At 32.2% G+C, this 26240-nt stretch overlaps 2 protein-coding genes across 2 annotated transcripts; one reads left to right on the forward strand and one right to left on the reverse strand.

The window, feature by feature from the left end:
- Positions 1-2601: 2601 nt before the first annotated feature.
- Positions 2602-3877, forward strand: LOC123194383 (transcription repressor OFP8). Its single transcript, XM_044607573.1, has one exon. The coding sequence runs from the start codon at positions 2843-2845 to the stop codon at positions 3752-3754; it is 912 nt and encodes a 303-aa protein (XP_044463508.1). The 5' UTR covers positions 2602-2842; the 3' UTR covers positions 3755-3877.
- Positions 3878-18415: 14538 nt separating this feature from the next.
- On the reverse strand, positions 18416-20826 carry LOC123194462 (indole-3-pyruvate monooxygenase YUCCA2-like). Its single transcript, XM_044607666.1, has 4 exons — positions 19899-20826; positions 19221-19469; positions 18940-19065; positions 18416-18839 (listed from the first exon to the last, which is right to left on the reverse strand). The coding sequence occupies exons 1-4, from the start codon at positions 20574-20576 to the stop codon at positions 18627-18629; spliced, it is 1266 nt and encodes a 421-aa protein (XP_044463601.1). The 5' UTR covers positions 20577-20826; the 3' UTR covers positions 18416-18626.
- Positions 20827-26240: the final 5414 nt, after the last annotated feature.

Here is a 26240-nt window from a genome sequence, read left to right on the forward strand (position 1 = left end):
TTAATTATATTAGACTTATTTTTATTAATCACTTAAATTCACTTACAAATTATCATTGAATTATTTAATTATTAGATTTTATTAAACAAAGGATTATAATTATGTTAGCTCACCAATCAAAAAATTTTCTAACACCTTTCATTGCTCTGAATCTCCAAAATCAAAACACAGGGGTCCCTCATTCCTGACTTTCATTTTGAATTTCTTATAGACAACCAAGCCCGAAACCCGTGTCTTATTTTATCAGTCTTCAAATCATTGTTGGAACAATATTACAAGTTTGCCTCGGTTAAAATTCGGTCTAATACATTTGACTCATCCTGCCATAGTATATACATGTTCTTGTGTAATTAATTAATCTCTTAAACACATAAGATTAGGTTAAACTTATAATTAACGAGGTGATGATCATGATGAGTGGTGGAAAATCATGTGTCTGCAACCAATGTAAAAGACAATCACAGATGAAAAGTTATAACCCAGGTGGCAAACTTTATCTCCAAAAGCAAGATTGAAAATCAAACCTGGGTTTGAAATTTTCAGAGCCTCCGTGTAATCATAGCCAAACAATCAAGGCAGGAAAAAGAGTGGGTCAGGAAATCTATATCAAGGCGATTGTTTCTTCTTGTCACTAAGCGAATTTCAATTTTGGAAAGCTGAATTCAACGACACAAAACTGTCTGTTAGCTCTTGGTGGGGCGTGGCAAGTAAATGAGAGCAAGCTTCACTCCATCTTATGGTGTTTTTGTATTGTTGGAAGCTTCTGAATACCTAGAGATGCTCTTGGGGAAGCAGCAAAACCCAAATAGAGAAAAAGGGCACTGAGGCTTCCTTGACAATTTACTTTCTAATATTTTTTAGGGTTTACTTTACTATGAGCTCTTTGTTTATGGGGAATAGAGATCTTAATTTATAGTCAACGAGTACGCACAAAGATTCAACTTCTTGATGTAGCCAAATATAAAGCTCTTTATTTGTCATTTAATTAATCCGAATGTTCAATCCAGACATAAGAGTTTAGACAAGTTTTTGCATGTATTAAAATATATTATATGAATATTTAAATAATTAAAACATTGAAAAGGTGACAAAAAAATTTTGACAGTATCAAACAAGGAAAAGGGAACAAAATTGCCTTTGTCATTCACTCTAAATCTCACATTTCAACATACAATACTATTTTGCCTGATTTATTTCAATCCACCAATTCCCACAAACATGCATACATCATATTTATATATTTTTTTTATTGGTGGGTTATCATTGATATAAGAGAGAGATAGATTATTAGCATATCAAGACAATGAATAACACTCGGGGCAAGTTGCTTTCATCAGTTAATTTTCTCAAGCTTCTTTTTAATGCTTCTGGTTTTGGACACAGCAACTTATACAGACCCTCGCTTGCTAGTTGATTTTGATAGGCTATGCAATTTAAAGCAATTGAATCTCTGAAACTAATATATTTTACACTGAATGAACATGTATAGATGGGTGAATTCTTGGTCTATACATAGAAAATTTAGATTAAAACCGAATCAACATGTCATGCACTACTGTCCATGACATGTAGATTAATTAGATCGTAGTGGATGTCCGTACAAAAGGGGTGTACAGTTATTTACATAGTAAAATAAAAAAATTACCCTTGGAAAATTTGTGCAACCACAAAGGAGACGAATGTTGTGCAGAGTCTTTCACCCTACACATGGTCTTTTGGTTGATGACTCTTCCTAGGAGTGCATGGTTTGAAACATCTATGCAAATTGCCTTATCATTCTTTCTTCCAGTTGTCACAATTTTCGTTCTTGTCTAAAGCTTAGACTTTCCATCTAATGATAATGACTTTCTAGTTGATGCTCAATATGTTGTATTCGTTAGTCAACCATTCCCAACTTTGATAACAGAATATTACAACCTTGATCGGTTGTACGACCTTGACCTGAATTCCTAGCACGCCCTTGTAGAGCTATCTTGGAAACAACATGTAAATAAGAGAAATTGAAGAGAACTAATTGTTATAAACAACAAGTCAATATATTGTAATGATTCTTTATGCCTTTACGCTGGCCTAATGAGAGCCTTATATAGGCTTACAATGAGAAAGAAACAAGAACAGGGGAAACCAACTTATAGCACCTGTAACAACACTTCTCAATCATGCCAATAAACAGGAACTTTGCAAACACGATGAAGAAGACTCGTTCAAATCAACAACTAAATCGATAAAGAGGCCTTTCAACGTATATAAAGGAAGTGCTTAAGAAAATACCCCATTTCTTTTCTATGCTAAACTTGATGCATATAAAGGTGCCATTTTCACGAGAAAAGGTGGTTCAGCGCCCAAAGAGAATCCACACACATAATGACACAAGAGAAGGCCAATATGATTCAGGCAACTTACAATATTTTATCGGAATGTTAACTGTCTGCTCTATATCGTAAGAATAATAAAAAATGTCATAAAGTCAAGGCTCGTATGTCAATTCCTGTACTATTAGTAGGGACCGTAAATATATAAAAACAAGCATTTAAATTGTTCAGAAGTAAATATATATTCAAGAATTGCATATCAATTGGAATATAATTATATTTTAAGATTAAAAAAAAAAGACCAATGTCATTTCTTCCACTTTGTTTTTCCTCAGAAAGGTCAAAGGAGAAGACGAAAAACCGCAAAAAAGTATTATTAAATACTCATTAAATTATCATTTAAAGGGCTTCCACTTAAGGTTTCTCTCGTATTTATATATCGTTAATTATTTTTCCCTTGTAGGCCACTATTGCTCCCTTCAAGTTTCTGTTTCTTCTTCACTCACTCTCACTCTCTCTCTCTCTCTCTAATGGAAAACCGATTCAAGTTACGAATCTCCCGCATGTTTCGTGCCTCATTTGGCTCCTGCCGGACCCGAAACATATCGGATGTGATAGAAAAAGCCGTCTTCTCCCCACAAAACCACAAAAATTTCCATATGATAGAGCCTTTATCACCAAAAGCTCGACCCTTTACTTCTATTTGCAAACCTAGATGCCCAGAAGAAGCTAACATGATCGTTAATCACAGTTGTTTTGACTCTCTCCCCAGACGTAAAGTATCAGAAGAATACTCTCCTTTTGTTGTTGCTGCTAGCAATGGACGCATGTGCCCTCCTGCCTCGCCCATGTCTTCGCTGTACCCTTTTTCTTATGAGTATAAACAGTTTGGATTCAAAGAGAAAAAGAAGGATTCTTTGAAAAACAAGAAAAAGAAAAGGGGCAATGCGAAAAGGACTAGTCAGAAGAGAGATAATAATAATAATATGTGTATTTTTAGCTCATCTTCTCAAGATAGTCTTAAATATGGAAGTTGGTGGTTTAGCAGCGATGATGAAAGAGAAGACGAGACGGCGACGCTTTTCTCTTCAAAAAGTCTCTCTTCAGACTCCTCTCACGAGTCCCTACAGCACCACCGTTACCGCCGGAAAAAGAGCGGATCTCGCCGTCGCAGAGCCGCATCCAACAGTAATGATAAAATAAATATCCTGCCACTACCAGAAGGAAAAGTGAAAGACAGCTTTGCGGTGGTGAAGAGTTCAAGTGATCCATATAATGACTTCAGGACATCAATGGTGGAGATGATTATTGAGAAGCAGTTATTTGCAGCCAGGGATCTTGAGCAGCTCTTGCAGTGCTTTCTTTCTCTCAACTCGTATCATCACCATAGGATTATTCTTGAGGTTTTTACAGAGATTTGGGAAGCTTTGTTCTCTCCCTAATTTGTGTTCTTGAAGAAAACTATACTTGTTTTCTTCTAGTTTGTGTTTAATTAATGGAATATTGTACCTTAGACTTTAGAATGCTTCTAACTTCAGTTACTATTGAACTGTCTTTACGTTTCATTGTATTATCTCTCTCTTTTCTTTCTCACTGCTTCATCAATTTTTGGTAATAATTGCCATGCTATTAGATTGATGTGATCTTCTTCTATTGTTTTTATGTGTTTATCTTTGTCTCACTATGGATTTACTTTGAGACATTTGTGTTTGAAAAGATGGAAGAGGAAAAGGAGAACTCGATCAAGACCCTGGAAGTAGTACTTTTTTTTTTCTTTTGAAAAATATTGATGAGACAAGCAAATAGACAGCATGTGAAAGATACTTCAGAAGGCTTTTGAGATTGGGTAGACTTTTTCAATTTGAAACATGAAAAGTTAGAGATACCAGCGGTTGTTTTGATTGGAGGGCGAATGAAGTTTGATGAATCTCAATAGTTTAAGTGATAAAAAAGAAAGAAAGAGTTTTTTTTAATGTATAAAAAAATATAATTTTAAGTCTTTTCTGATAATATATTTAAATTAAGTTTTTAATTTATCTAATTATCAAACCCATTAATCTTTGATTATAATTTTAACAATATGATTCACTTATTGACAAACCAGATAAAGGAGATGCTTGGCCAAAATTAGACAGGTTTTTTATTAGAAAATCTATCGGTAGACAATAACAAAACACAACGAAAACTTATACTAAGAAGTTTGATCGACCAAAGATTCTTCCTTCAATCATTGATGCATTACTCCTTTACTTTTCTCACCACCTTCAATCTTCATGCATGCTTCAATACAAATTAGAACACTAAAACATATTTGTGAAGCACAATTCAAAACCGCAAGACACTGCCGATATAAGAGGAAAATTGATTAAATGAATGAAGGTGCATTATTACCAAGATGCCTGCAGACAAAATAATTCTAAATTATTTGAGTAACCAAAGGGTTTGGTGCATCCAATTTTGTTGTACATTATTAAGTATAAACCAAAACAATTTCTTTTATACAATGCCCTTGTTTGTATTACATTGAAAACGAGACAAGACAGAGCCAAATTAGCACACCCCACCGTCCTAACATCCACCAGAGTTTTTGTCTTGTAACATAGGGAGCCCCTGCAACATTTTCCAACATTTTTTCAAATTTGAAACACTAAGCATATGGAAATATGTCTTATTACTAGATTAATTTAATTTCTGGCAGCAGTAAAGCATGTGGGGGCAGGTGTAGGTATACATTTTTAGGCCTTGAAATTCAAAGAAAATGCTTTTAACAGTGAAGGGATTTTTGCACAAGAGAGCCTTTTCAACAGTGATACGTCTGCTTCATACATGGAAGAAGAAAGTATAGAGCCAAATCTGTTGAGGTTTTACAGTGAGGATGTGTAGCGTACAGTATTTAATGCATTTCTGAGATTGATGGTAATGCCTGAGAGGGGGACGCTCTGTGTTGTTTCTCTCTTTATTCCATGATTGATAGTGAGCAGTGAAATGGGGTTTCTTTTTTCGTAAAAATCTGAGTGTTAAGGGATTTATGACAAACCTGTGGACCAATGCCAAAACTGACAAAGAAATTCCCCGATAGGATGAAAATTAAAGAATGTCCTATAGCGGCCAGTAGTGCTCTGTTTGGCCTGTGCATTGGGTTGCCGCTGCTGCATCTCTTCTCAGTAATGGGCGCATTTTTTGGGTTATTGAGCCCCTAAATTCCATTATCTGCCAGCATTCTGCACATTTCAAAACCTTCCAGTGAGTTGCAACCACGTGCGTCAACTCGTACAGTCGAAACTCAATAGCCACATGAGCCGCACAATTTTGGGCTAGTCTGGTGTCACGTCTCGCCTGAATCCAAACCCAATTTATGATAGAAGACTTGGATCTAACGAACATTAAGAAGTGATAATGTTTAGATTACAAAGGGAAAAGTGGGCTTGCAAAAGATGAAGACAAACTAGGCTATTTGGTAGAAGAACAACTGGACCACATAACCCTTAATCTATAGTTGTGACTCCACATGTTAAACTTTCTAGACCCATGGGATGTAGTGGGAAAGAGGCATCTTTGATCCACTTAGATGTATGGGTGGCTGATGTAAGGACCACATATGACTTCATTAGAATAGAGGAGGCCAACTGGTTAATTCTCTAGCTTGAAAAAGGTTTGGAATGGCTAAAGATACTGCACTCAAAAACCATACTTCTTGATGCTTTTGGAAGGTAGTGGTGAATCTCTCAACAATGCCAATGGGTGAGTGCAACCTTGTGTTCATGAGATTATGTAACATGGCGATAATACCTCCCAACAGTATCGTTTGCATGATAAATCACTCAAAAAAATAATATTTTAACCTAAGAAAATGTTCGTTAAAAATAGACTTCTCATCTTTAAAATGTCTTAATGATAAAAAAAAAATTTCTCATCATCCGTTATAAAAGTTTTTATCATTAAATGTATTAATAAATAAACAAAAAGTTTTGCCATTAATATAAATAGTGAGAATTGTAAGTCCCTATATTAAAAATAAAAAGAAACATCCCTAACATTTTCAAAAATTAAATATGCCCCCAAAGTATGATTGTACATAATTGACACCCCTACAATGTAGAAATTTAAAGAGTTTACTTTTTAATTTTTATTAATTTTGGATTATGTAATAATTTTGAGAAATAAAATAATTAAGATAAGATGGTAGTTTCACTTTCTAACTTTTTTTGTTCATTTACAGAGTTTGATTTTGTATGAAAAAGTATTAAAAAAGTGTTTTTAAGCCAAACTTTGGGTGGGAAATGTAATTTTCTTGGTAATTAAATATTATATTAACAAAAAGAAGAGAAAGGACAAATGAGATAGATGAGAACGGCCCTCAAGAAACCAAACACATTGCATTTCTTGTTTGACTATCTACAAGGTCATTAAGACAGGCAACAAGAGAGTACACAATCAAGATCAACACAGTTAACAGGTTCTAACTGGGATTAGCAAGCAAGAGTCTACAACTACACTTACTACACAATCTAGCACATATGCCCATGGCGGAAAAAGCCAAACACAATTAAAGACACAACCACAATGATTGCTTGATGACTGCAAACCTGGTGGCAGGAAAGCCCCCCTTGGCCCTACTCTGTTTTGCCTAAATGATGACTTCTGGGTTGTGTTAAGACCAAGTCCACGTTGTAGCATTGGGCTTTTGTCAGCCTTTCAATTTGAGATGCCATACCTGAATAGACACGGCCACTGTCAGTCTCTCTGTGATGCACTAATTCAAAACACCTGCGAATCTTATTTAGAGAGTGTGAGTTTAACCTTCCTACAATTTTCAAAATATCTTTCATCGGTTAAAAGCACAAAGCACAACTGTGATTTAACATATGGGCTGTCTGAAAGTGTAAAGCAGTTCGGATTATCTATGAATTTTGGCCTGTAAGAATGATTTATTGCAAAATAATTAACTTGCAGGACCTTTTTAGATGCAAATTGATATCAGAGGAGACAAGGATTTTATTAAACAATAATAGTAACATGTTTTCCCCTTTTTGGCTAACAGATTGATACAAAGAACACATTTACTGAGATTAGGATAAAATAAAAAAGTCAGAAGGAGTAGTTGGGGAAGGAGAGAGTTGAAGCTTGCGACAACGGCAAGCAGTAAAATGAAATGAAAAAGAAAGAGCCGTGAGAGCGCCGCCTAGGTCACACTCGATGGAGACTGATACCAACTTCAAGATGTATGGCCACTTGTGTATGGTCTTAAGACTCTTCAAAGCTTTTCTGTAGCTGTTTTGTAGTCACACTCACCTCCAGTTCTTCTGTTCTCTGATAAACAATACTCCATCTTCATCTATCTGCCAACTATATTCCACATTAGCACCGTTCTTGGATATTTTTACTTTCAAATGCCAATCTATGCTTACTGGGCAATAGTCATTGGATTAAGAATCATACCAGATATTTTTATAACAAATTTATCCAAAAAAAAAATTGGTTAACATATTATTATTATTATTATTATTTTTTATGTAAATGAGTATATTTATGTCAAAAAAAAAAAAAACAGAGCAACAAATCCTCTTAAGAATAGTATGGAAACAACCTACACTTGTTCTTCCCAATAGAAAAGACGACACAACAAACTAAGACTTCACTAGACCTTTTAATCTACTTGTGTAATATTTTTAATACTATCTTTGTGAGAATTAACCTTGTATGTGTTCATATTATTATTTAGGGTTACTGATTTCATCCTATTTAAACTTATTAGGAGAATGACTTCAACTTTTGATTAGAATGATCTAATCATTCTTTAATATGCCTCTAGCTATATTGTGCACGCCATGTGGTTGGAGAGCCCCTAACAAGCAACAACACACTCACCACCCTTAAGCATACTTATCAATTGTGTCTATCCAAACTCCTGTCATACTAACCAATCTTAAATCGTGACAATAACCCTATGCATTTAGGATTGTCAGAAACTCTTAAAGTTAGAATAAATGTTATTAAGGCAATCATATAATTGACAAATACAAAATATGACATATCAATTAGACTGTAGAAATAAATGAACTGAAAAAAGTGTTGAACTGTATGAAAGGCATTAATTAGGATAACGAGAGGATTGAAAAGTCTAGCCACTGCGTGATTCACGGGATGATGATTGTCTCATTTGGCACTAACCAAGAATATAATACTTTTCGTATACAACAGCTAGCTACAATCATATGGCAATTGAAATATTAATATATTAAGAAACAGCCAAACAATGGTTCCTTCCTACTGCCAGACCAAAAGAATACAATGTTGTAATTAAAGCACTATTAGTGGGGTCAATTGCTTTCGTTTTGTTCTTAATTTAAAACTCCACTTTTTTAAGGGTAAATTTCCTTATCCAACTTTTATGTAAGGTTTGTACGTATAGATAGACAAGTGAAGGCAATCAATCAAATTAGCTGACCGAGAGAACCAGTTCAACCACCGCACCCGCTCCTTTCTTTCTGCTAAAGAGCTTACGCACCAACTCCACATTCAAACTGAAACCAAACACATCATATTTTTATATCTTTATATTATAACCAAGACACCATCGTAAGTTTTCATTTTTTCTTTTTCCATCGGGAGAGAGCATAGTGGGGACTCCTGGCCACCAAGAACAAAGCACAATGACAAGAAGGGAGCCTGTCCAGACAAATTAACGTTAATTTTTCTCTTCTGAGTTAAACAATCTTCAATCATTCGATGACTTTCCAACGTCTCTTATCTCTATAAAGAAAACTTCACCAACTTCACTTCCAAGGGAAGCCAGCAGAGAGATTTATCGTCTGTGACTGAAAGGGTAGTGCTCTTCTTGTAGAAGGTAAGAGATTACAAATTTACTTCCATTAGAGCCACCAATGCTGCTAAGAAAATCCATTTCCAACACCAAAAAGTTCTTTCAGAAAACCCTAAAAAATTTCATGTCTTTCTTTTCTGCTACTGATCATTACGAAAGAATACCCAAAACCCCTCTCTACAATCCAAAATCTTTTAACACGGTCGACGCTGAAATGGATATCCAAGCCAGTTACAAAGAACTTGACAAGTTTTACACTGACTTCACTCCAAAGAGGAGATCGGAGAAGAAGAATATTATGACACCGTCGCCGATGAAACAAGAGAAGGAGGTTCTAAACGGGAGTTTCATGAAGCTTACGAAGCCAAGTTATGAGAAGAGCAACAAGGATCAAATTATTCCTGGAAGAGAAACGCCTCAATATTCAAAACAGAAAAGACAAGAAGATTTAGATTCACTTACAAGGGAGGAAAAGATCTGTTTTCTATTAGAAAAGCTGAAGGAGCTAGAGATGATGGATATGAGCAACGTGGATCATTTGTTAGACATAGAAGAGGTTCTTCATTACTATTCCCGCCTCACTTGTCCTGCCTATATCGACATTGTCGACAAGTTTTTCATGGAAATGTACGCTGAATTTTTCAGTTCCTCTTCAAACCATCCATCTCATCATCATCCCAGTTCAACGCCGAAGCTAGGGTCAGAGAGATTATAGATTTTTTCATATCATCCCCTGACTCCATACTCTGATGAGAGAAAAGAAAAAGGAAATTCGGCTTAATTTTTATTTGGTTCTATTCTTGATTCAGTTTCTGAGTCTCCTTGTTTACAATTTCTGCTGGTTGTAAATTTTTTAATTTAATGCAAAAAAAAAAAAAAAAATCCTAAAACTTGATTTATTGTTTTTCGTTTCTTGATTAGTGCTTTTGAATGGTAGTTAGAATAGAAGAGTAAATTACACTTAAATTATCTTAATATTATTTTTCAATATCATAAACTTATTATAACAAATTTGATGAAAATTTGTATTCAAAAAATTAAAAAATTATTTCTAAAAATAATTTGATCCCTAAAATTGAATATTTATTATTGTGAGTCAATATTTTGTGATTGTTTAAGTTTAATTTTCTTTAGTTGGAAATTAACATATTTTGCACGAAATGAAATCTGTAAAAGATTAATTATATTGAGTTAACAATGAATTCGAGATTTCTTATCCTTATCAACAATGATCATTAAATCAAGGCCAAATGATTAATGTCCACCCAAGGTTAGATGAAATGACAAATTCCCTCTGTCAAGTTTTAAAAATTTATATTCTCATCTGTTATCTATTGCTGTTAGAAAATTCTGTTTGATTTTTCTTGAAAATAATTATTTTACCCTTTTATTAAAATCATGAAACCAACTTTAACACTCAATATAAATATCAAATTATCAATATATCTTTAACAATTTTAAATTTGTTACTTAAACCTCTAAAAATATAAAAATTCTGATCAACATTAAAATGTTGCATTTTATTAGGTTTTTCAATAGTGTGATTGTCATTTTCTCAACTATTGATGGACAGATTAAAATTTTAAAAATTCTAAAAACACCTTAAACTTTTTCCAATTTCCAAAACCCCCAAATAAATAAAGTTCATTAACATCACTAATATTTTAAAAAATTATAGTTCACCCCTTAAATATATGTCATTTTGAAACTATATATACTTATTTTTAAGTACACAAATGGATATATATTTGATATATATTATCATATGATTAAATGATTTTAAATTATAAATAATATAATACCCACTCATATAATAACACATATAAATGTATACATTTTTATATACTTAAACTAAGTGTATATAATATTACTCTTTATTGTTATATTATAACCCTGAAACTACCACGAAAACCAGTAAGCCTTGCATTTTAAGTGCTGGAGAATGTGATTAGGGTTCTGGTGTAAATTGGGCTAGGATCATTCCAACTTCGTATGTGTTTCTTTCCATTAATCTATTCAATAAAACTATGTATACCTACTTTGGGTATACAAATGTATACACATTTATATGTGTCATCATGTGATTGGATGATTTTGAATTAAGAATAAAATAATAACCAATCATATGATGACACATATGAGTGTGTATACATTTGTGTATCCAAAGTGAGTATATATAGTATTGCTCTAATCTATTTCAATATGCATGAAGTCATATCATCAAATGTTTCTGTTGATAATTATTTAAAAAAAGAATAGTTTATTTTATAATATATGATAACAGTTAGATTGTAAAATAAAATATTTACTGGTATAAAATGCCATAGTGCAAGATAAATAAAATTGACCCCTCTAGTTAAATAGGCAAGTTTCTGGTTAAAAAAAAGGTAAATAGAATTTAATTTTGAAACCAGATGCTCGGGGTTGTCATGTGGACTTTGGGTTTTTGTGGACTAAGGAAGACTGGGCCAAAGAGTGTGGCCACCTAAAGGATACAAGATGTTTCACGAATCATAAGAAGTTACAGGCCGTATAAATCATAAATGGACTAATACTTGAAGCCTATAAAGCCCTCTTAGATTGGCCTATCATCCGACTAATATCTAAATAGTGATTCACTAAATTTCCTATTTTTAACCAAAACAGTAAAAAAAAAGATAGATATAAAGTAAAAACGATTTCCTTTTCTTTTTTCGTACTGTTTATGTGGAAATATGTTCGGATGAAAAGCATATCAAATTAGAGATGTAATTTTGTGCAAGTAAATAATAAAATAATAGTAAATAAAATAAGTTTTAAATGTAACAATATGTATGTTAAAATTGCTTTAAAAAAACTATTTTAGCTCCGTACAATCCTCTTATCTAATAGGCAAGAGATTGGGCTACATATAATTACATAGTTGAATGCAATTTATTCTTAGTACAATATTGAATTTAGATATTTATTTCAACTTAGTTTTTATTGAGAGTGTATAATCCAAAATCGACAGAAATTGGTTTTTATATATAAAACAAAAAGAAATATAATTATATGAATGTAAAAAACTGAGTTTAACACTATAAGGAGATTGTAAAAATAGTTGAATCTATCAGATCTTACTTTTCTTGTTATGTTTGCATATAACATCTTTTACCCGCATGCAAGATTGACTTACGAATTGATAATGTGGTGAGATGTTACGTGCAGTTTATATAATAGTAGTCTCTTCAGTGTTAGTTGTGTGAACTTAACAGAAGAGGAATTTGACCATAAATCAACTGCATGTAGTTCATGATTTCTTATTGCATATAATTCAGAGGCCTTTCCAGATTGATGATACGCGTTAGTGACTTGACTTGGATTGTTCAAATAACTTCCTACTCATTCCCAATCTGCCTATAAAAAATGCATCTACACACGTTTTTGCTTCTTTGTTACCATGAATTTCCAAATCTATTAAATTATCAAGCTCCTTGTAAACCCTAAAATATTCACAAAGTATATGACTTCCCAAAGCAAAAAATTTTGCCCTCTTGAACTTTTCAGCGACTTCTTCATTTTTTCTGAATGAAGACTCTCAATACATATTTGATAACTTTTTTAACTTATTCCAAAAGATCTCAAATCATTCTATTAAGTAATGATCCGATCAAGAGTTGAAGGAAATTTGGAACACATGTAAACTCTTTGGAACGTATGTTCCTGATTCAATTATTAAGTGTTATCTTTATCTATATTCGGCACATTTTATTCGTATTTTAAAGTAGTATTTGGCATGCATTAACATTACAAGCTACTATTAAATTCAACCATAGCTATGACATCTCAAAATTAATAGTGAAGTTTTATAGTTTGCAGTTACCAAGATCTATAAATGCAGTAGACCAATGTATTTAATTTCAACAATCATGCCTTACAAGCTTGGATTGGTGATTGAACATTCCAAATAACTGTCAGGGAGGTGGGAAATTTATACCTTGAATTGTGTCAAAAGAATAGGAAAAGTGTATGAAGACTTTTAGCGAGAGTTTGAGTTCTCCGCTAATTTATACATGTAGGGACGGCTCTGCTTGACCACCCTAATAGCAATCAATCTACTGACACTAATTTGTATTGTTTGAAAATTTAGAAAAAAATATCATGTAGAGTTGATGTGATGATGCATACATACGCTGCTATGAAAAAAAAAAGATTAACTAGTTGTTACATTGATGAATAGAATTATTGAGAAAGTGGAAGTTTTCTGAATATAAATTAAATGAGATTAAGAATTCCAGTAGATTGGGAGTACTGAGGGTTGAGCTTATGATTGAACAAGACATGAAGTATCAAAGTGGTGGCCCAATTAACGTGAAATTTACGTGTATCTCTAACATTCCCCACTCATTAATCTTTGATTATGTTCTTATCTCTTCTCTTCTGACAAGGCAACTAGACGGAGAAGTAGTTATGTCATGTTCTCCATTCACTAAAGAGCGCGCCTGCTTGTCTTGCCCCTCTCATCTCCATAAATAACCCAACCTCTTTTCGTGCTTACCATCGTCATCTCCCAAAACTTGCCTATTTTTGTGTAAATATCACCACATGCTCATTCTGCCACCGAAATTAACAAGATATGAAAGGAAAGTTTCAATCAATAAAACACGGGGGAAAAGCAAATTTATATATGAGTTAAGCTTGTATTCGAAGATCTAGAGTCTACCTCGAATAGATAAAGAAAAAGTGAAAAGTTATCATAAAAGGAATTGAGATAAAAGTAGTGGTAGAAGAAGAAGAAGAGAGATACAGAATCTCTGCCGTCAGGAGAAAATTGACAAGCATTAGTAATTAAAAATACAGTTTTATTTGTATCTACTAGAGTTGGCATTGATGGAAAAATAATTGTAACAATTATGTTGTACAAGTAAATGTAATGATTAAGGGTGAATGTCAAAGAAGAAATAAATCATTTTCAAAAGAAAATATATGAAATAACACAAGATGATTGAATTGGTATGATACCATTTAAGCCTAATGGTCCTGATAAAAACGAATTGGACCACCCCCACAAGAAAAGCAGTAAATAAGTCAATGAAACCGATGAGAGCGCATGTGCTCCAAGTGTACGTACATTTACAGGGAAAGCTCCTTCTGTCGTCTGCGTGGCTATCAAATGCCTGTTGGACCATGCAGAGGCCGTCATTCACATCCTGTCTTCAACATCGATCTTTTGCAAACGCAACTTGATCATCAATCCTACTTGACTCAACCCCTCCTCCTCCATAATCAAAATTTAAGCATGAGAGGAAATATACATAGTTATTTTTCTATCTTAACTTGGTTCATGAATTCATAATCATATTGTTAAGAGTGATTAACAATTACTAAGCAACCATTAAATAATTCGTCCCCCATTCAATTTCGTAATGAAGTTTTTATTTTTGGTTGTCACTATTCAACAAAATATTTTCTTGTAACAACCATCTTTTCATGCATATCTTTAATTCCTAGTACGATATGCCTCAAAGTTCTTTCTTTTTTTCCAAGCATATATCAACCAAAAAGTTTTCAAATTAGTATTAAAGTTCAATTAGAGTAGTTTCATAAAAATCATATAGATTAAAATTTTCAAGATGAATCAACTTACTCTTATCAAATGAGTCTAAATAATTTATTTTCTCAACATTCAAATTCAACAATTTAATTGGGTTATGTTTATCTAAAATAGATTTTGAAAAATCATACATAATCTATTTGTCTTGCCAAGGTACATGACCTATAGTTTCTCTTACAAATAAGTTTTAATTAATCAATTAATTAAAACATGCAACATTGAGACTCTACTTATATCAAATTTTTTTTTAAAAAAAAAAATTAATTGACAAGTCTCAACCGACTATATTCACTTCAAATTTATGATTTCTCCAAGTTTAATAGGTCTTGTTGAATAATTTTAAATTTCTCACAGGACATATATTCCATCGGGTTATGTTTTCCCACGAATCAATAAATTCTTATCAAATGCATCTATATAAGTTGTGTTCTCAACCTTCAAATATAACGATTTCATTGGATTATGTCGATTAAAAAGTAAATTTTGAAAACCCGTATCTAATCTATTAGAAAATACGAATTTAACATGTGGTCATATACCAAATATAATGATTTCATTGGATTATGTCTATAGTTTTACTTAATCAATGGACAACAATCGAAAAATTCTTCAGAAATTTAGAAAATACGAATAGATATATCGTAAAACGGTGAAATTCAAAAAAATAGAACTGAAATTCGAATTCTAAAAGTTAAAATACCCTAGAATGACAACAATTGAAAAATTATTCAGAAATCTGGAAAATACGAGTCTATATATCGTAAAACGGTGAAATTCGAAAAAACCTAAAATTTCATTTATAATGCGAGTCTATTCCTACAATTTCATTGAGAAATTTATAATGCTCTTATAATGTTTAATATCAAAATGCCCCTTTAATTTTAATAAAATTTCATTTAACCTCTTATAATGAGTAAGGAGGGTTTATATAAATAAGGGAAAAGGTAATTTTGATATTTTAGAAAAAGTCATAGGTATTTTTGCTTAAGAATAGTGAATTTGGGTATTTTTGCTTGAAAATAGTGACTTTGGGCATTTTTACTTAGTAGGAGGGTATTTTGGCCATTTTTTATAATTTCCCTAATAATTAAACCCCAAATAAACAATGGTTGGTTTAATTAAAACTGATATAGAAAGGAGATAATCCAAGATACTTATTTAATATTGAAAGGGAAGATTTCTTGTGAATGATTATGCATAATTTTGGAGGAGACAAAGATGAGACGCGTGACATTGTGTTGACATAAAATAATTTTGGAGAGATATATGAATGAAATAGGGAATTGTAAATAGATATAAATTTCTTAGTATTTTGGTTTCAGGAAAATTATCTTAGACAATATGATTAAGAATTTTCCTATGAAAAGAATCTTTAATAAAAGTAAGAGATCCCAGAAAAAAAAAAAAATCTTAGAGACCCAATATAATAAACTTACAATTCAAAAGTTTAATATAATAAATTTTATTGTGGGAATATGAAATTGAGAGTGTGGGATGACTTGTTAGGGTAAGTGAGATGATGACAATAGTGGTGGTGGTGGTGGTCGACCATGCCAAAAGAGGATGAGAGTGTGAAAAAAGAAGAAAAAGAAAATGTTAATACGTGTGAAATAATAACTTTGAAAAATAAAATAATTAAAGATGATATAATAAATTAGTAATTTAACTTTTTATATATAATGTCAAGATTTTTTTGAATGAAAAAATATTATTTATATATTTAGATGTGAAAAAGTATTATTCATATACCCAAATGACGAATAGAAATTGAAACTAAAGAGGGGTGAAGGAGGGCTGGCAGAGGTGGGAAAAGTATGACAGTTGAAATGCTTAGATTTGAGGGGGAAAAATTATTTTTAAAACTTGAAAAATATAAAATTAGAGAGTAATAATAAAATTTTTAATTGATAATTTTATTTTTAATAATAATAAAAAATCTAATAAATTGATAAATTTTTAAAAATTAATAAATAAATAAGAGTCATTTGGCCTTTTTTAAGTAATTAGAATATATAATTCCACGAGGAGCACGACAGACGAAAGGGTAAATATGATGGTGTTAGTGGGCAACGGTGGTGGTTGCCCCAGTCTCATTTATTATCTGCCCACCTAAATATTTTTATAAAAGTAAAAGGAAAAAATATAGTCGGCAGCTGACAAATTTGAATTAGGAGATCTTATGGACCAGGCAATTATTTGATGGCCCACTCATAGATTTGGATTTTATAGAAGAAGAAACTCTTTGATGTTGATCTCTCTTACAGATTACTTCTACCGTCACTGTCCCTCAGCCAGATGATTTGACTTGTGTACACGTTCTCATCGATACCCTTTTGTCGGAATAAAACCTGCCAACGTCTCTTATTTAAACACTAATCATTGTTTCTTAATTTTTCCAAACAACGTAGTCCAATTCTGTACTAATTGAACACTTAGACTGTGATTGGTTCAAGAGTTAAAACACTTAGTTTAATTATCTATATTTTATTTTATATATATATATATATATATATATATATATATATATATTTTATATTTATAAGAAATAAAATATTTTAATAATTTTTTATTATTAATAGGAATATGATTACTATATTTATTTTATAAATTAAAAAATTATTTAAATAATTTTGATTTTATAATAATTATATTTATATTTATTAATTTTTTAAGAAAAAATAATTTTATTTTCAATTAATATAATAAGTAAGACGAAAAATATTTTGGAATAATTATATTTAAGGGTATTTAAATAAAATAATATTTTAGTATTTTTTTATTACCTTTAATAAAATAGAATAATTATTTATATCTATCAATTTTTATCAAATATAGTAATAATTTATACCCAGTAATATCTTAGATAATTTATCTTTATAGTAATATTTTATTTTTTATAATAAATATTATCCAAACTAAACACACCTTAGGGTGTAATTGGTTTAAGTAATCTTTTATAACTAAAAATGAAATACTATTATGAAAATTGATTATTTTAAAAATTACTGAATATAAATTATTATCATTTTTTTTATAAAAATGTGTTCATATAAATAATTATTATGTTTATGTTATGTAATAAAAAATGCTAAAATATTTTTTTACTTAAATATCCTTTAATATAATTATTTAAAATATTATTCATATTACTTGTTATATTAATTAAAAATATGAATATTTTTATCATAAAAAATTAATAAATGTAGATAAAATTTGCATAAAAGGGCAAAACATCTATCCCTTTAAATAGTATTAATTAATATTGAAGGTTTTGATAAAGTTTTTCAACAATTTTGGTCGTTTACAATATACTTGTCTTTAATATATAACAGAGTTGAGACCCCATTCAAGCTATGTATGGCGGAGAACAAATTATGGTGGAGATTATATGGAGCCTCGATGATAATGGTGGTCCAAGTTACTGATGAGGAAAGGGAAAACCTAAGCCTTTCTACCACCTAATTCAAATTTAATAAGCTTTGTATACAATAAAACACAACCTGAGAAGGGTCAATTCTTTCTTCATGGGCGGCCTCCCTATTATTGATTTGAATCACTTTTTCTTTTCGATCTACAAAATAAGATGTATCATGGTCCCTGGCTTCCTCAATGTCAAAATAAAAATCTGATTCCAAGCTGCAAATTCCATCATAGTGATGGAATCATTCTGGAGTTAAAAAAAAAAAAGAGCTTTGCGAGCAAAAGTTAAGTTTAAATTCCAAAATCAATTGGAAAACAAAATCTATGTACAAGATATACACTTGCTACGCCAAGCCAAAAGAAATAAAAAGAAAAATATGAAATTTAATTGAAAGATTAATTAGGATTAATCGCTCCTTCAAACGAGGAAAAACTTCTTAGCATTAGTTGCAGGTTATTAGTAGAAGATTTTATTCATTTTGATGCTTACGTTGGCTTATAATTCAGAAGCACGAGTGAAAGCTATAAAATTTGCGGCCTCAGCTTTCCACTCATGCTCAATATCTTCAGCAATTTTTCTTGCAATAATGGGGGCACCAAGGAGGCCACGGTAAGTAAATCCTACAGCATACAGCCCATTTTCGCCTTTCCATCCATTTGGAAATGGCTTCCGAGGCATCCCATTTGTCTGAGAAAACATATCTGTCTCCTGAAATGAAATCCCAAGGGCAAACATATATACTCTTTTCAGCTTTCATATATTGCCTGTAATTATATAAAAACTATAATAAATAAATAAATAAAAGTACCTTCAACCAAGATACTACATTGCTTTTGAAACCAGTAGCTAGAATGACAGCATCGAAATTCTCTTTCTTCCCATCAACGAACTCCACACTATCTTTCGTCAATCTCTTGATTCCTTGGCGAATTACCTAGAACAAAAGCCCAAGCTTAAGTTTCAGCTATGAAAAAGAAAAAAAGCAACTAATATTAAATCAAATATTGATTAGTGGGTTGGTTAAGGTTCATGATTCGATATTGACCGTGTAACATTGAAAATGAAATGTAATATGAAGGAGAATCTAACCTTAATATCCCCACTTTTAATCTTTCCTGTTGTGCCGACGTCTAATACAGGTGTTTTTCCGGTCAAATTCTTTAGTTGAAGAGGGCCAAGCTTGGGGCGATTGATTCCAATTTGAGCTGTGTTTCCGAGCAGGAACCACGACATTAGAAGTAAAAACTGGTCCACAAGACGTACGGGTAGCCATTTGAGCAAGAACATAGATATTCCAAAAGTTGATATTCCTATTATCTCTTGAGGCAAAACGTGCACCTGCAATTTAAAAAAAGGGTTACTTTATTTAAAATCTTGAATAAAATAAATGTCAGTGTGATTATTTGTGAACCCAATATCCTAGCGTATGCGTTTTCCAGTTCATCACTTCCCTGGTAGAATCTGAAAGAGAGAGAAAAAATTTATACAAAGAAGATTGACTGCAACATAAATGATAGATTTCCTGTTGATGACCTTTGTTGCGCATGCAAACAAATTCCGAGAAAGTGAGTGAAAAAGATAAAAGATATTCTTTTTTCACTACAAATTTCTTGCTATAAGAAGTATATAACAGATACAGCACTGACTCTATTATTGCTCTTAGATATTGCTTATGGATTTTTCTCTCATGTAGATATTTATGGAGGGGTTCAGGTTAAAAAATTATGGCAGAGAAGAACCATGTAAATGAAATTTTTGTGGGCTCACCGCTGTTCTAACGAGGAGGGTTGGATGGGCATTGTAGTTGCTGAGATCCAAAGACACCTCCATACCTGAATTTCCACATCCAACTACAAGTACTTTCTTTTCACGAAATATTTCTCCACATCTGTACGAGCTAGAGTGAAAAATGGGCCCTTTGAAAGTTTGCATTCCTTCGATATGCGGCATAACTTCCTCTGCATTCTCTCCAGAGGCAGCAATCAACCACTGACTTATGTACTCAGTCTCTTCTTGTTTGAGCCCCAAAGTCTTAATTCTCCAAAACCTACAGCGATGGTCATATTCAGCATTGACCACAGTGGCGTTAAAAACTGGTTCCAGGCCAAATTGGTTAGCATAATCATCCAAGTAGTTTAAGAACTGCTGTTTGGTTGGATAAGTGGGGAAACTTTCTGGGAATGGTATTAGAGGGAGTTCACAGAAATTCTTAGGGAGATGAAGACGAAGGCGATCATAGGTTTTGTGCTGCCATAAGGAAGCTATGCAATTAGCCCTTTCAAGAATCAAGCTAGGGATTCCTTTTTCTTTAAGGCAAGCAGCAGTCGCCATTCCCGATGGGCCAGCACCAACTATAACAGGTCCACTCACCATGAAGCACCTTGCTGTCGCGCCAATCTTCTTGTCATGGATTCTTTTCCCTACTACTTCATTCAAGTGATCCATAATTAGACTTGATCAAGAAAACTAGATAGTTAGCCAAAGTTACTGCAACTGTACAGGCTTTGTAACGTATATAGAGATGGAGATTAGGTTGAAATTTGAGACATCCTATTATTCTTATACAGAAATAGATAATTGATAGAGATATTATGGGATCTAATTCTGAAATTTTAGAAATATAGATTGAGTCTTATCTGTTTTATGGAAGGAGGGAAAAGGGTGATCTCTAGAGCTAAGATTGAAATGAAAAGGGGCCGAGACTTAGTAATACTACTGTACAAGTGGCTACTACAGAGAACACTGTTATATATTAACACATCCCTCTACCCAAAAAAACCCCAAACAGAGAAACGAGAAAAGAAGAGAACAAATATGCATCGAGAAGGACAAGCAACAGTAGCTAACTCTTCACTTGATGTCAACCATTTTGATATTGTTTATGTTATAGCTTAATGCTGCTTGTTCGATTATTAACCATGAAAACATGCAAAAGTTTAAAGCTCTATTACATTGAGTCGTCTTTACAAATCGATGAAAGAGAGTAAATATCTAAGAATATTTACAAGCTGCACTTAGCAAACTTCAAAATCTGAAGGTCTTATTGATGAATAAGAGTATAAATTATCTGTTTATATTTATATAGTTAGTATTACTATAAGGAGAAACCTGTGCAAATATAATGACTTGAAGCTATAACTCCTTTCATGCTTACCTTAAAATTTTGGTTATCCAATGGATCTAAAATTCTTTTAACTTCCCCCAATTATTTAGGGATTCTCTATGCAGTAAACACTGGAGATAAATGAAAATCACAGTCAACTCCAAGTCCAGAGTCCACATCACGTTGACCATTGGGGCTGGAAAAGAACCAGCCAAGTAGCCTTCACTATGGTGCCTGCAATAGTGGATCAGCATCTTTCTTTTTTAACCCACTATTTGATATTCTTTAAAGGCCAAAGAACTATTTCCCACCCAAAGTATGCGTTTTTCTCAAGTTTTCCCCTATTAACTTTGAAAATATCATTTATCCACCCGTGACCGGTTAAAATTAACGGTTTCAAGGGTAAAATCGTTATTTTGTCTGTATTATTAAAAATAAACTTAAATTTGATTTTATTTTTCCCCCCAAACCCTAAAAACTAACAATTTTCTCCAACCCAAGTTTTAAAAAAACTACATTTTCCCCCCTAGGGTTTTCAATTTTCTGAGTTAGTTTTCCGGCACCGTTTCTTCCTTTCCGACGACCTCCATGTGACTCCTCTTCCTCTCCAGTGCAGCCTTCGTCCGACGGTTGTCTTGAGAACTGTCGTCAAGGAAGACGACTTGTCTTTGTCTAGACGAAGACAACTCGTTTTCGTCTCGACGAAGATGAATCGACAACCGTGCCTAGCATAATCGCCAGAAGGAGGCCGCGCCGAAGAGGAAGAGGAGCCGCCTGGAGGTCGCTGGAGAGAAAGAAAAGGCACAGGAAAACTAACTCTGAAAAATTGAAAACCCTAAAGGGGAAAACACTGTTTTTTAAAACTTGGGTTAGAGAAAATTGTTAGTTTTTGAAATTTTAGGGTGGAAAATGAGATAAATTTTTCAGGGGTTAGGGTTCCGTTAAATTTAACAGCTCATGAGTGGGTAAATGGTATTTTCAAAGTTAATTGAGAGAAACTTAAGAAAAACGCATATTTTGGGTGGGAAATAGTCCTTTGGCCTTCTTTAAATACAAATTCAAAATTTTAACCAAAGGTGTCTTGCTACTTCTAAGATTCTTTCCTTTTAATTAGCATCTTTTAACAGTGTCTGACTATCTCTTCCAAAATTCTTTCCTCCTAATTACAGTTTTTATCCATCAATTCGGTATTTTGATGATTATCCCATCCGAAGTAATACTAATTTTCCTTCAATTCCGTATTTTCCTAATATTTTATTGGAAGAGAACTGTTACTTAATTTTGTAAAGTCCATTAAACTGTTGATTTGTTCCAGACTTCACGTCGTTTGATGCAAAATCTTCTAGAGACAAATATTCAATACGATCTTTAGATAGAAGGGGAGTTATTTATGTTTATTCCCAAAAAACTAATAGATATTAGGGTTGAATAAGGAAGAAAATTTCACAGTTCATTCAGTACCTCAGGGTCAGCAATTGAAAGGTCAGTTGACGTAGTGATGGAAGCACACATACAAGGGAATGTTAGGTATTCAACATACAGAAACAACAATACATTAAATTTTGAGACTTACCAAGGCCTATTTTAGACCATTTTCGAAACGGAGACTGACATATTTAGACTCCATTTCCGCAGCATGATGCCACCTTCTACGTAATACTAAATCTAGTTCAGACGTTGAAATTTGTTTCAGAAATGTCCATTTTGTTTAATCAATTTTTTATGCTAAATCTTTCTTGGTTTGATGCTAGTGACACGTAAATCTGATCTACATACTTTCCCAATAATAAGAGAAAGGACTGGTTATTAATGTGATTAAATAAGTGTAATACTCCACGTATTGATTGTGCTTCCTAATTAATGTATAAACCTATGTATCTTTCACCGTCTTTCAGTGCTCAGATCAACTTGTACTAGAAAATTATGTCCCCACTTAAGTGTTGTTAGGTATAACCTGAATTAGGTTTCCTAATACATCAACAAAAATTTTATAACTGAAGCCATTGACCTTTCCTGGTTTGAAGGGTGATTTTTTTTTTTTTAAGTCTAGTAAATGGACGTTTAAATACTGTTGAGAACCACATCTTTTGAAGCATTGCACATCATGAGTAAAATCGAATGACAATAATCCATGAGGGTATTGTAAGATTTCATTTACACGAAGAAACATTAAATCATATAACCTTAATTCAAATTATGAAGCATCTATATATAAATTATAAAATATTGAATGGATATTTTGAAGTTATAAAAATATCTAGAACGTTACAAAATCTGAATTTAAATTTGTAATGATATCGAGATTATTGTCAAGATTACTTGCATTGGAATAACTCATCTCTTGAAACCTTCCTTTAATGATGGATAATAGTTTTAGTAGATAAAAATATATTGTTGTGATTTTGAAGTGGAGAGGTAACCAATACGTACAACAGGGTAACAAGCCTCATGGAAGAAAGTAACGTTATAATATATATTATGTCAGAAAGGCGCCTATCAGGTATGGGGAGCACAATTTTTTTAGGTAAACAAAATAAAAAAATCCCTGGAGAAAACAAAATCTACCATGGAGTCCAAATTAATTAGCTTATCTAGTTAGCTAGCCTTTATATGTTACTAATGAGCTAGGTCTAGATATCTTTTAGATAATAAATTATCACAAATGACAGAAACCAAGCTAGGTTACATACAACTAACATCCTTATAGAAAATTATGTAAAGACGTCATTTGTATCCTGTAAATTGTAGGGCCTCGAACTTAGGCTGAAAAGGAAAATAAGCCTCTGAGCCCTCTCTTTTTGCATTGAAACGTTAGAAGACAAAGAAGGAGAATGGTAATATATAAACTTATGCCGCATAAAGACAGAAATTTCATTCCAAAATTCTACTTTTACTTCAGCAGAAAAGAAATGAAAGGCATGCATGTCTCACATATATAGAAACATGATTTTATTGCCTTTAGTAACTACAAAAAAAGGGCATTATTCATAATCTGTGTGCTCATTCTGGTGCATTGAAACAATGATTCTGCTTTATTATACCAGGTTTAATACACCAATTCTCTCCAGAGGAACATTTACCATTCTCTCTTCTTAATTTGCTTCTTCTTCTTAAGTGCTTCAAGGAATAAAAGTTTTTTCGGCAATATAATTATCAATAGTGGGGACACGAGCGCAAGTAGAAAGTTAAGCATCTGATTGTACTGGATACAAAATTAATCAGCTTTTTGTAGGTAAATTAATCATAGTTGGGAGAATATGCTTATTAAACATATGTACATAAGAATTTGAAACATATACATACATACATACATACATACTTGTTTACCATGAAGTAAATCCCTTTTACATTCATCGAGCAATAAACAATTTTCTTCTTCTTCTTGCCCCTGCTGGCTCTCTCCTACTTCCTCCTTTTACATGAATATGTTCTTAAAAAAATGGTGGACATACCTGAAAATGTTAAGATTGAAGCAAATTGAAAACATTTGCATAGATGTAAAAAACAAAAGAGAACAAGTTTAATCAATTTTGGCACGACTTGTTTAAGTGCAATTAATTAGAACGACCCCATGAAGTTGAAATTAAATAGTTTCAATGCTTTTGCAGTTTCATATCATTGATCATTCTTATCGTATAAGTAGCTTTTCTCCTCCATTATCATCCCCACCCATCATATGATTGTACCTTTGCTCATCGTGAAGAGGCTTGAGTTGACAGTGTGGATAAATCGATGGTGGGAGTGTCGAGGGAGGAGTTTTGAGTGGTGGGTGTCGCATGAAGAAGTTTAATGTATTGAATAGGGACATGAAAGAAATAATTAGTTTTTAAAAAAAGAGAATGAAAAGAAAGAAAAAGGAAAACGATTTTTTATTTTTTTTTAAATTTAGGAAATCAAAACTATTATCATACACTTACATAGTTAATTTACGTAATAAAATTAGGATTTAGGTGAAAAATATAGTTTATATTATCAAGAAATGTAAAAGTGTTTTCCAACCAATTCTTGGGTGGGAAAATTAATTTACTCTTCTAATTGGTATTCATTGATCATTAATTCTGGCCCATAAAAAGTATTTTGGGAATTTAATCTCAACAAAAAACATAGAAATTAAAAGAAAACAATATAACTAATACAGGCTCCACTCCCTTTGCCTTAAAAATGGTCTCCACAGGTCACGCTCCCCTTAAAACGTGACAAAATAAGACAAAAGTATCAACATGGGCACCACGTCTTCCACTCATGAAGACCTTTTTTAGAAACCCTAGGCCTGGAGAAGAACATAAAGATTTATAACAACCTGTAAAATTTAAAGCCTCGTGGGTGTTAATAATTAGAACTGCTAATTGCTCAATATCTTTGACGTGATTGGTCTTTTTTTTTAATGCGTAATTATCCGCAAAACCTCTAACGTCAACAATGACGTTCTTCACATAATATTTAAGTAATTTATGTTCTTTATTCAACACCTCGACTAAGACGAAAACACAGTGGCCAATATACTATTCAAAGGCACAACATTTCGATCATTTTTTTTCAGATGGACCATGTTATTTTAACTAAATTATAATATATACATATATAGAAATAATTTTAAAAGAAACAAAGTAGACCAACTTTTAAAAGAAGCTTAAGACCATTTTCAAGTTTTGGGAGAAAGTGATAACCCGGTCTTCTCCCCACAGAAGATTATAAGTACAGAGAAGGGAGCTGGTGAAGATCGTAAAACTCGTTAAAAGACCCACCAATAAAATATTATATATATATATATATATATATATATATATTTATATATATATATATTTATATTTATATTTTAAGAATACAAAATAAATATATAATTTTAAATTAAAAATAAAATATATTTATTTTATATATTCAAAACGTGCTCATATAATATTATTTTAAGGCAAAAAAGAGGTTTAGATATTTCAAAATTTGTGTTCAAATTCATTTTATTAAGATTTTAGTATTCAAATATATAATCATACATGTAAAACAACCTC

This window comes from Mangifera indica, chromosome 13 (genome assembly GCF_011075055.1).
Source record: "Mangifera indica cultivar Alphonso chromosome 13, CATAS_Mindica_2.1, whole genome shotgun sequence".
Lineage (NCBI taxonomy): Eukaryota > Viridiplantae > Streptophyta > Magnoliopsida > Sapindales > Anacardiaceae > Mangifera > Mangifera indica.

Coding starts and splice junctions, on each gene's coding strand:
- LOC123194383 (XM_044607573.1), top strand. CDS start 2,843: ATGGAAAACCGATTCAAGTTACGAATCTCCCGCATGTTTCGTGCCTCA.
- LOC123194462 (XM_044607666.1), bottom strand. CDS start 20,576: ATGGATCACTTGAATGAAGTAGTAGGGAAAAGAATCCATGACAAGAAG. Junction 19,066..19,220: donor TTAAAAGTGGGGATATTAAG/GTTAGATTCTCC, acceptor CTTTTGTTCTAG/GTAATTCGCCAAGGAATCAA. Junction 18,840..18,939: donor ATGTAGTATCTTGGTTGAAG/GTACTTTTATTT, acceptor ATTTCATTTCAG/GAGACAGATATGTTTTCTCA.